Raw genomic sequence first — 12,321 nt, forward strand, 5'->3', positions numbered from 1 at the left:
GCAGGGAAGTTCTTCACTGGGAACCATCAATGGAAGAGACATAAAAAAAACCCGACCAGGTTTGCATACAGCAGAAAGACTACAGAATCCCCTGGGGTTACATATGGATACAAGCTGAATATGTCATCACTGTTAACAGGGCTAGAATGAGGTGGACTGTATGAAGGTTGAACAACGTGTTCCTTACATGAAACACAAAGCTCGCTAAAGTACTGTACCCACTTTAGTATAAAAGGTGTAGCCCTGTCTACTATAGCACTGGTGGCTGCTGTTGGTTTTTTGAGGGGGTGAGGTGCTATGTGTATATATCAGGGTCACCAAGGAAGCTTTCGAAAAAATATACTTCCCTCACCACTCTGATCTTAGAAGGGTTCCTGTGTGTTCTGGACAGGCACCCCCATCCCTATCTCCATCCACAGTCAGCTGGGGCATGTGGCTAATCCAAGTTTTAATCGTTCACTAGAACCTACAGGCGAGACGCTGTTTTAAGAGTTTACAAAACATTTTCATGTAAGTTTAGCTCACTTGTTCCTGTGAATTAAGCCAGGTTGACGTCATCCCACTCTTTCTCACACCCTTCCCAAGTTTTTAAAAATAGATACTAGGAGAGAAAATAATTAAGGTGCAATTATTATTATGACCAGGACAAGACAGAGAATAACAAGTAACACGGTTCATAAATTACTCATTCCTGTACATCCTGGTGCTTACTATTGCCAAGCACTATGCTGCCAGATATATTCCACTGAGGAGAGTATGAGAAATAAGTTTATATTACAACATGAAGATTTGAGTTACATAAGTAAAGAACTATATTAGCTGTCAGGGTTATTAAACTAAAAAGAAAAAACACTACTGCCAAGAAAGGCCATGAAATTGTTTCCCTAAAGATTTTTAAAATAGGATATTTATCTCTACAGGATAATTTAGAGATAAAGCCAAGTTGAAAGCAAACGGACTGATCTGATAAAATTCAGGAAATTAAATGTTTGGCAACAACAAAGAATGAATTTTGCTAGATTTGTGGCCAAAACTGGGGAGAAGGCTGGGGGTCAGGGTGGAAAAACAAGTTAAGAGAAAAATTCTCATATTATAAAATTCTCAAGTTTTAACATAAGGTTAGGAAAATGAAATGAGACATAAAGCACATTCAATCAGGTCAGCATGGATGGCTATTTACAAAAATTACTTCTTCAGAAGTCCTTTAAAAACCTGCACTGACGCCAACTTACTAGAACGAATTCCCTCTTCACTACACTGCCGTGCGACAGTGATACCAGTAGCCATTATGTGGACAGCCAGCGCTTGAAATGTGGTTAGTCCTGAGATGCGTCTGTCATACATAGTACTAAGCATACACAAGATTTCAAAGACTTAACATGAAAAAAATGTAAAAATATCAACAATGCCCACTACCTATCACAATGATAATATTTTGGACATACGGGCTTAAAATAAATTATAAGTTAAGTTCATCTATTTCTTTTAAATCAGTTTAAGGTGGCTACAGAAAAATGTAAAATTCTGCATGTGGCTTGAACTACATTTCTTGGGCAGTGCTCCTCCACACCACAGTTTAAGGGATAGAAACATCCTACTTGTACACAAGTTAGCTGCCCTACCAGAGGGACTTCCATACAGGTCTAAGAAATGGAAGGTATTTTCATATTGTGTACAGTCCAATTTTGGGGGGATAATGCTCACCCAGAAACATCAGCTAAAGAAAACAATTTATTTCATAAAACGTAGTCATACGTTTTTGGTAGCAGTGTTGAGCAGAATGAAAAGGTCTAGCAATGGATCCCAAAGCAGGAATGACAAAAACACCCTTAGTTGGACACCAATCCTCAGCACCCTGCCTGGCGGAATGAGCAGCGTGTGTGTGGGGCCAAGTGGGTTTTGCAACCTCCTTTGTTTCCAAGGCAACAGGGAAACCTCGCAGTATAAGCATATGCTGGCACACACCCTCTGGTGACAGGAGGACGCAGGAGTGGCACACCTTCAGAACCCCAAGGGCAGTGCCTGTCTCTGGGACCAGGAGAACGGTGTGAGTCCCTGCTAGAGCCGCTAGAAATCAAGGCAAACAAGCAAGTGTGTAGATCTGAGAGGTGTGTAAACGAATTTGGTCCACTCCAAACCCCAGTCCTGTCCCACCATTTCTTATTTTAGCCAATGGCACCATTACTCACTCCGGCTTTCAAAGCTAACAAACTGAAGCTTATCCTTACCATCTCCCACACCATCTTCTGTATTACATCTCAAATCTGTTTCGTCTTCATCTCACCTGCACACCAGACCATGACACCGTGGTGAGTGAACTTAAATACATGGCTGGTCTTCCCATTCCATTTCCTGACTACCCCCATCTACTTCACACAGCAGTGGGAGTCATCTTCCTGATACAAAACAGGACCAGAAAACTACAGACCAGGAGCCGAGGGTGGCCAACAGTCTGTTTTTATACAGCTTATGAGCTAAGAACGGTTTTCACACCTTCAAACGGTTGGAAGAAAAGCCAACATCTAATGCCATGTGAAAATTAGATGAAACAGAGATGTGTCCATGAACAAAGTTTTACTGGCACAGCCATATCCATTCATTTATGTATTTCTATAGCTGCCCTGTCCTACAAAGGCAGAAGTCAGTAGTTGCGACAGAGGGCCACGTGGCCTGCCACACCTGAGATATTTACTATCTGGCCTTTTACAGAAAAACTGCCAATCCTGGTATAGAAGATCATCTTATCTGTTGTTTAAAACCCTTCAGTAACTTTCTACTGTTTCTAGGGAAAAGTCTAAAACTTTCATCTGGGCTTATAAAGCTCTTCTTGCTACACAGCACACAGAGAAGTCCCACATGACCGCGTCGCCCCTCACTGCTTACTCTCCTCCTCCTTCAGGCCTTCTCTTTCTGCCTCCACCTGGCAAGCTCCTTCTGACCCCTTAGGAGATTTCCATGTGCTGTTTCCTTGTACGGGAAGGCTCTCTGCCCTTCTTCCAGTCACCCAAGTTTCCCCACCCACTGCTGAGCCAACTCCAGCTTTACTGACAGTTCTTTAGCATTTTAGTATTAAAATATTAAATTCTCCCAACTCTCCCCCCACCCGCCCATGGTTACATTAGTTTTCCCTTGGATTATTGCTCTCAAAGCATTTATCCCAATTATATTTAAATAATTTGTGTAATGGCTGATTAAAGAGTGCTGGCTCTGGAGCCACTTCTTAAACTGAAACCCTAGCTCAGCCACTTATTAACTATCAGACCTTGAGCAAATCATTTAATGTCTTCGCAGCTCAGTTTCCCAATCTGCAAAATGGGCACAGTAAAAGTACCTACCTCAGAGTTTAGGGGTGCCCCCACACCAGTAAATGCTTTGAAACACCACCTGTCATCTGTAGTTGGACTGTGGTCGTAACAGTTTCCTGTGGTTCCCTCTATAGAAGGTTGAAGCTCCCCCAGGGCAGGAATCAGGATTGCCCAGCTTTTTTGACTAAATACACAGCACCTGGCTCCTAGTAGGGACTTAGTTAATTCAAATACTTAATGAACACTTATTTGAGTAACATGTGAAACTTAATCCATACTGTCATCTTCAGCCAGTCACTTAAGCAATTCAATCTTTTGGGAGACTGATAAGAGCCCCAGACCCTTTCCCCAGAAAACATGCCCATGATCTCAGGGAAGCTCATGAACTCCCAGTGAAGAACCACGGCTTTAAGTTGGCAATGCTCATCAACATGTGACCCTCAGAACTGAAGAGAATGCTCTGCCTGTGCGTCAGAGTTCGGCCCAGCTGGTTCTCACTGAGAACACCGTCAACTAACTAAAAGTGCCCAGAATATAAATCCAGATCTCTTAAACCTGTATGTGGACAAGACTTTTTCCTGGAATGTAAACACAAGACCTGATGTTTGGGGCTTGCACTTTTGGGCTCCTCCTCTCCTCCAGGGCAGCCTAAGCGATGTCCTGGGCTCAGCTCTGCAGAGCTCCCACATCTCAGTGTCGGGCACTCCTGTCCACTGGTGTTCTTACGGCCACACAGCCAGGTCAGAAACCCACACCACACCCAGTTACTGCCAGCAGATGAACTGGCAATCCCAGAGCGTTTCTGCACTTTACCCATGCCATGGAGTTGTCAGTTTACCCTGGTGTGCCAGTTTGCCAAGGTCATTGAACCTTCCTCCATCTTAATGGCCCACCATGGTTGAATTTTGCCATTTATGTTATTTAGCCACTCATACAAGTCATGAACAAGAACAAAGAGAACCTGTATTCTAAAGTATTCTCTTTAAAATAAATTCCAAACATGTTTTAGATTAGAAAACCAGCAAAATATCAGCCATTTGCATATATAAGACACAGAAGTCTTTAAAAAAAAAAAGCATTTTCATTTCACAATATTATAAACTATAAAGGCCAGTATTTTCATCTCCAAGTTCACAAATTCTTTATCATGCTATCATGAACATTTAACTTTTAATCTTGCAAAAAGCAGGATAACATCTTTTTAAAATACCAATTTCTGTTTCAAAACTCCCTAAGGAGTTTTTCTGCACATAATAAGCACAACAAAGAAAAGCAGGGGAGGAGCAGAGAGGTAAGGGGAACCCCACCATACTATGATTAGCACACCAACCAAGCAAACACAGGCAGGAGTTAATTTTGTCAGGATTCTTAACTCGCCATACTTTCTTCTCTGGGGCACTGAGCTCAGCACGAGACTTCTAGCACTTCTGCTCTAAATGAAGACCAATTCAGACTTCAAATTCCAGTGTCCTACACGGAACTCTTGCTCTCAGAAGCCCAATATACATTTAAGAATATTAAAATACTAAAATAGTATTCCAGAACCTTTGAAATATTTCTAAATCAGCCAAGCAATTGATGTTAAAGGCACCCAGCAGTTTGCACTGATAATCATCACTTTAAGATAGAATGTGAGTACGCTGTCAACTGTTCTGGCCTAATCTGGAGCTTCAAACAAACTAGAACTAAGAATAAAGGTTCTCTCAAATGTGATCACCAGAGAAGATTTCATTCTGCTTTAACTTGCACAATCATGTCCAAGTTCAGTTCTGATTTACTCAAATAAGTAACTACAATCCACTCATGGACAATGGTAAAATTATTAACCTATTCTAACATCCTGAACTAAGGAAAGAGTTCATTTCTGACTTCATAATCACATGTAGACACAGCTGTTTCTCATTTTGTGGCAAAGTTGCTGTTTTAACTTACATAGCCCACCCCATCCTGATACCTGTATTTGAAAACAATGTTGTTAGTATATGCGTACTGGAATGCTGCCATCCTCAGCAATTTTTATTAATCTTTGGGAGCCCCACAAATACCAGGTCAAAAAACAACACTCATCCCCAAGTGCACCACCATAAGAGGCCAAGTCAACTGGCATTTAGATATCCTAACTCTCCCCTGCTTACTCCTCAGGAGTGAGCCCCTAAGTCCTGCACAGCCTCCACTATCCTGCGCCCAACCACCTGTCCACATTCACTTCCCACTCCCACCTGATTGTGTTCCAGCCCCCTTCAGTTCTCCACCATGAGAAGTTTTTCCCTGCCTCAAATTCAAACTCTTAAGAGGTAAGTTAGAATTTTGGAAAACTTGCATCACTCATGGTGAACTGAACAGGTTCCCAATATTTAGACTTTTCTGAAGAGATTGGTGGTAACATTAAAAATGTGACTTAATATATATATAATAGCATCTTACTACGCTGATTGACAGTGACTGTAATGGGGTATGTGGGGGGGACTTGGTGATGGGGGGAGCCTAGTAAATATAATGTTCCTCATGTAATTGTAGATTAATGATGCCAATATATATCTATGTAGACTGAAGTCTGTGGAAGGATTTGCATAACAGTGAACCAATATTTTCCAAATGACCAGTATGATGTTACAGAATCAGGCACGGGTAGAAGATCCATTCAAAATGCGTAACAAACCAATGGGTTCAATGTAACAGAGTAGAAAAAATTCATCCATATGATTTCAGACTGTACTACAACTAACCTCTAAGAAACTACGACCTATGGAGTTTTGGTGATTATCAAAGAATATCCACAATTATCTGAAAAAGCATTAAAATACTCTAACCTCTCCTAACTACCTATCTGTGCAAGGCTGGATTTCTTTCATAAACTTCATTAAAATCACATACTGAAATGGAATAAATTCAGAAGCCATTATGAGAATTCAGTTATTTTTTTAAACAGACATTTAAGGTTACTCACAAAACTGTAAAACACCCTATCAAAATCCCATGGTTTTTTTTTTTTGCAGAAACTAGTAAATTAGCCCTAAAATTCATACAGAAGGCAAAGGACTCAGAACAGCCAAAATGATCTTGAAAAAGAATAAAGTTGACTCACACTTACCTATAAAACTTACTATAAAACCACAGAAATCAAGATAGTAGCATGATACTGGCATAATAATGGGTATATATAGGTAAAAGGAATAGTCTAGAAATAAACTTCTACATTTGTAGTCACTTGATTTTTGACAAAGATGTCAAGACAACTCGATGAAGAAAGAACAGTCTTTTAACAAAAGGTACTGGGACAACTTGATACCCACACATAAAAGAATGAATCTGTACCCCTATCTCCTACCATTTACAAAAATTAACCCTGAATAGACCAGAGATCCCAGCATAAGAGCTAAAAGTATAAGACGTTTGGAAGAAAATCTACATGCCTTGGATTAGGCCATGATTCTTATATATGAGACACAAAAAGCACAAGTGACCAATAACTAAAATAAATACATTGGGCTTTGCCAGAATTTCTATCTAACTTTTTGCTTCAAAGGACACCATCAAGAAAGTGAAAAGATAACCCAAAGAATGGAAAAGATTATACACAAATCATGTATGACAGCACCTCAGGCCCTAGGATGACTAGAATGAAAAAGACAGATAACACGTGTTGGTGAGGATGTGGAAAATTGAAACCAAATTCAATTGTTGGTGGGAATGTAAAAATGGTGCAGCTGCTCTGGAAGACAGTTTGGCAGTTCCTCAAAATGTTAAACATAAAGTTACCATATGACCCAGCAATTCCACTCCCAGGAATATATCCAAGAGAAGTGGAAACATATGTCTACACAAAAATCTGTACAGGAATGTTCATAACAGCATTATTCCTAATAGCCAGAATGTAGGAAACAACCCACACATCCAACAACTGACTCATGCAAAAATATTATGTGGTACATTAAAAAAATAGAATAGTACCTGGCAACAAAATTCATTATTACTGATATATTCTACAGCATGGATGAACCTTGAAAATATTCATGTTAAACCAAAGATGTCAGTCACAAAAACCATGTACGTATGATTCCATTTATCCAAAATGTCTGGGATAGGTAAATTCAAAGAAACAGAAAGTAGATTAGTGGATGCCAGCCAGGGACTGAGGGGAGGGAAGGATGGAGAGTGAGTGCCCATGAGTACGGAGTTTGTTGTGGGGATGAGGAAGGTTAAGTATGGATAGACATAACCCACATGGACATCAAGAGCACTGGACAAGTCATTCGGCACTGGAAAGTCATAATCGCAAGAGCAAGCTCTGTCTGATAGCTCTGATTGTCTTGTACAGAACAACGAATGACACTGAAAAAAAGTTAATTTCAAGATTCAACACAAGGTGGACACTACAGGACTGTCCTCACCCACAAGTACACAACCTCAAACTGTTATTAAGCACCTGAACATACAATTTCACATACTAATAGATTTTATACATGGCTAACAATGTTTTAACCTTTAAATTTTTCAACAAAATGTCTCAGAAAAGGATAGGATGGTTTAAAAATTGACAGCAAATCAGAATACAATTGGTTTATTTTCTTTTTGGAACAAATTTAATGACATCTTTCTCTATTCAGTAATATCCAAATGAAAGGAAGCATCTTCCTTACTACCTGAAGCATTGACATTTGACAAGGTGGTAATATGAGATACTCTCGCTCAACTGCCTTTTACCAAACCACAGAGTTGTTTCATTTTCTCTTACAATCTTTCACATTCCTTTGCGAATGTTAACCTCAAAGGCTTATACATGATTAACCACCTCTTGATTACGGTCTAATGGTAAACTAGATTATCAAAGCTCTCTGTAGAAGATTCTAGTGAAAGATGCACCAGATTTTATTTGGATACTACCTGACACTACATCGTTAACTTGATTAGGTTTAGTTACCTTCTATCATCCGACTACTTGTTTGTATTAGAAACAATGGATGTAAGCTAACTGGTGGATTTGGCCGCCATTAAAACAATTCATACAAAGCACTTCCAGAAAGCCAGCCTGCATTACAGGTGACGTGTCCTTAAAAGCTTAACATTGTAAATAACAGGAAAAGTACTTCAGGAAAAAAAAAGTTGTATACATCGTCTGAGAATTATATTTTCCTCACTGGTAGTCTCATCAGTGTTTTTAAAAAAAAAATACAAAATTTGAGAGCCAAGTAGTAAAACAATCATAGCATTTAGTAGTTTTATCTGAAAGCAAACTTTAAAATTAAGTTTGTGACAAGACAAAGTCACAATGACAAGTATTCTACTAGTCAAACTGGCATAAGATATTTAATCAAAAGAACATCCTAAGGAAGGTGTGGATTCGGGCTAAACCTTTTCCTACCACTCCTTACCCCTCAGTCAATATGACACACAACAGCTTAGTATCACAAAATGACACCATCTAGAAACATATACTCAAATTTTTCTAGTATGGCACCATTTGCAAGCAAGCATGTCAGTAAACTCCTACAAATCTGAATACTGAATAATTCTCTGAAGAGTGACGAGTATATAGAATCAGGGAACTACTTCCTTTTTTGATGCTGGCCAAACAGAAGACCCCATAAACCACAAAAAGTGTCCTGGTTCCTAACAAAGGTAAACAACTTTAAAGTCAAATGAGAGACTGGGAGTAATCTAATCTCTCCAAAATACCTTTCAGTTTAATCATCATTACACTTGAAAATAAATATGGAGAAAATGGAGTAAGATATAATAGTACAACATACTGAAGGCACAGAAATAGGGACTAGAACTTACTCTGTATTCCCCTGGAGACTACTTTAGTGCAGCATTTCATTTCAACAAACATAAGTTTAAAATAAATGTCTGCGAAGAGAAGGCTAAGGGGTCCGTGACCTGTCACATCAATTCTTCAGGAGAATGATTAGAAGGAAGATATGATGGATCTCAACTGGACATAAGGAACTTCTGCTGCAAAAGTGATAAACACCAGACTTGCTTATTACTGCAGGCCAGAACTACCACCTCAAGAATATAAAGGGTAGAGAAGTCAGGTTCTTTGGGACATTCTCTTGAGCAGAAATTAGGTAGCTCAGGTAAATGTCACCTGAAGCTTGATTTGTCAGACTGCTATCTTCAACTAGTGGACACTACATATCTGATTATGTAGAGCTTACTCAAGAGCCAGGATATGTCATAGTTCACTTTTCAAATGCAGAGGAGGAAACAGACTGGAGAAGCAAGGGCTCGGTAATTCAGGCTGCCAATAAAGGATGATGCTGGGTTCCATATGGGCATTTGGCGAGTGGACTGTTAAGGGATTTTAAAGCCTCAATTTGACGTACGGTTACTTAATGGCTGAAGCTGTTAAGGCTATCACCCTTTCTTCCCCAGCATACACCTATGATTTGGCACTGCACCATCCAGGAGTTACTATCCCTGTGACTCTTGACAGCCCTTATCTCTACACAAGCCTAAGCCTTTGATTTCCCCCATTCTTACGATTCTCCCCACTCCAACACTTTGACGGAGAGAGATGATAAAAGGATGAGTAAGCATGCTGTAGCTGATCTTGGTCAAAGAGCACACACCCTGGCACCTGCGGTGGAAAATGGGGGCCAGGAGGCAGTACAGAAAGCGGAGTCGAGTTCATCCAATGAGCAGCTGGCAGTTACAAGCTTTCCCACGGCAGTTATTGTTGCCTCGCCTCCTGCAATCACCAGGGATCCCAAACCTTCGCTTTCACCTCCTTCCCCCCACTGTTGCCAAGTGCACATTCTCAGTCACTTAAAGACCTCACAGAGAGATAAACGTAACGTCTTCAGATTTCCGGTTGTCAAAGACAATAAAGCCTCACCCTGAAGCCCGGTTAAGTTCAACGGTTCTGTTTTCTCACCCTGTCCGTACCCCACCCACCACAGACCACCTCACTTCGGCAAAAACGCGACTGCCTGGAACAGTTTCACATATACGTCAACCTTTTGAGGGGGCAAAGGAGACAACTTTTTAATTACTTATTCTGGTTACAAATACCTGACCCTATTTTCTACCGACGAAAAATAGGGCACCCAGAAATCAGAAATTTCTTTTTCGCCACCTTCCTACTTCGGTCCCCGGCAGCATCGAGGGAGCTTCTCAAGAGGGCTCTTTCGGGTTTCTTTGGTAAGAAACTTACCCTCAGCAGCCAAACGTCCTTTAGGTCCCTGGTTTTCTTTAAAATGTTGAACTTCACCACAGACAGAAAAAACCCAAGGGGCTGTTTCCTTTGTTAAAATCCCACGGACTTTATTTGGGGCGGAAAAGCTGCTGGCAACGATCACGACAGCAAGCCGCGAGAAGGTGGCGAGACAGGTGCAGACCTCTCCCCGCGGGGCGCCTCGCGGAAGCCGGGGCAGGGCAGCAGAGCCCGCCGCCCCGGCCGCCCCTGGGGAGCCCCGGCCGCACCTGGGGCTTCCCAGCCGCCCGCGGCCTCCCCGCGCCCGGGCCGCCCCGGCCGCCGGCGCCACCCCGCGGGGCCTGGCCTCGCCGCCGGCTCCGCTCAAAATGGAGGTGGCGGCGGCGGGCGGCTGGTTACGAAACGCGCGGCCGCCACATGGCCGCGCCGGCCCCAAACTTGACCGGGCCCGTCGCGTCCCGGCGCCCAGCGAGGCCGGGCCGGTTGCGGAAGCCACGCGGCTCCCGCCACTCACCCACAGACCGGTAGCCCAGGATCGCGATCTTCCGGGACTTGGACTGCGGCATCTTGGCGGCCTCCTCAGCCCCGGGCCAACCACATCAACCGCGGCGGCGGCGGCTCCTGTGCAGCGATCGGCGGCGGCCGCGCCGGGGCAGAGCGGCATCCAGGGGCGGGGCGGTTGGGCGGGCGCGGCTGCCTGGGCTTCTCGCTCGCGCGCCCAACCGCCCGGAACAGCCCTACGGCCCCGCCCCCAAACACGCCCACGTGACCGCCGCCGCCGGCCCTCGCCGCGGCTCGCGTCAGCGCCACCCTTCCCGGGGCGGCGGCCGCCCGTGCCCCCGAAGTGCGTGGGCGTGCGTCGGGAGACGTTTTACTTTAAGGGGAAAAAATAGAGGACGCCGAGATACCCCCGAAAAGTCACGACTGAAACTCGCTGCGTCACGACCCTCCCACCGTCTTCCGCCGCTTTTTAATTGCGCCAGTTCTCCCTGAGCGCTGATTGGACAGCTCCCGACAGCCCGCGCGATGATGCGACGGAAACTCCGTCTCCCATTGGGGGCGGTGAGGAGGCGGAGCAGGGGGCGGGGCTGCTCGCCAGGACGCTAAATATAAATTCCGGCTGCGCGGTTTCCTTCTACCCCCGCAGTCACCTCGGTTGGGCGCCATTGAGATTTGAAGGCTTTGAACATCGCGGGGGATGGGGGTCGACGGTGGGGGCCGAGGGAAGCTAGCGCACCAGTGATTGGTTAGAGCATGGTGAGGGGCGTGGAAAACTATGGAAGACGCGGTGATTGGCGGAAAGCTGAGCGATTGGCGGACACTGGCCTGCTGAGCCCTTAAAAGGCGAGAGGAGGGTGGCCTTTACCAGCTGGGTCATGGATTGGCTGCTGCTTCTCTCATTTTTTATTGTTTTTACAAAACCCATTTATATATTTATATATTCCCTTTGGTAAGTCTAAGTTTGAGGAGGTAGGTGTGATCAAGTGTTATCCACTGGTGAAGGACCGTGGAAGAATGGCATATGCCTTAATTCAGAATGTTACGCATTTCATTAAAAAAGTGTCTCTTCAGTTCTGGTCTCAACTCTGTGACAGGTGGAGCCAGCACACCTCAGGAATAAATAGCGCAGGTCAACTCACCTTTACCTGTGAACACCTGAGTGGCCCATTCAGTAGCCAAACTCCAGCCGTTGTTAGCTGAGAATGCTCCAGAACCGTCCTTGTCCTTTAGGGGGATTCAAGTAAGCCGGGCTCACCCTCCGGGAAGGAGGCACTGCTGCATTGCTCACAAAAGGCTTGCTGACAACTCCTTTTTCCAGGGGTGCTGATGAAGGTTTCTTGGGGTGGCACTAATGTT

The 12,321-nt window shown here is 43.6% G+C and overlaps 1 protein-coding gene across 2 annotated transcripts in view; it reads right to left on the reverse strand.

Moving 5' to 3' along the window:
- Positions 1-11,406, reverse strand: part of RHEB (Ras homolog, mTORC1 binding) — a 35,604-nt gene extending 24,198 nt beyond the window's left edge. Inside the window, exon 1 of one of the 2 annotated variants that reach the window (XM_036899550.2) lies at positions 10,979-11,406. In XM_036899550.2, coding sequence (XP_036755445.1) covers positions 10,979-11,030 — 52 coding nt within the window. In that variant the 5' untranslated portion in view covers positions 11,031-11,406. The remainder of the gene's footprint in view (positions 1-10,978) is intronic. The other variant, XM_036899549.2, reaches the window with a different exon arrangement.
- Positions 11,407-12,321: the final 915 nt, after the last annotated feature.

This window comes from Manis pentadactyla, chromosome 7 (genome assembly GCF_030020395.1).
Source record: "Manis pentadactyla isolate mManPen7 chromosome 7, mManPen7.hap1, whole genome shotgun sequence".
NCBI lineage: Eukaryota > Metazoa > Chordata > Mammalia > Pholidota > Manidae > Manis > Manis pentadactyla.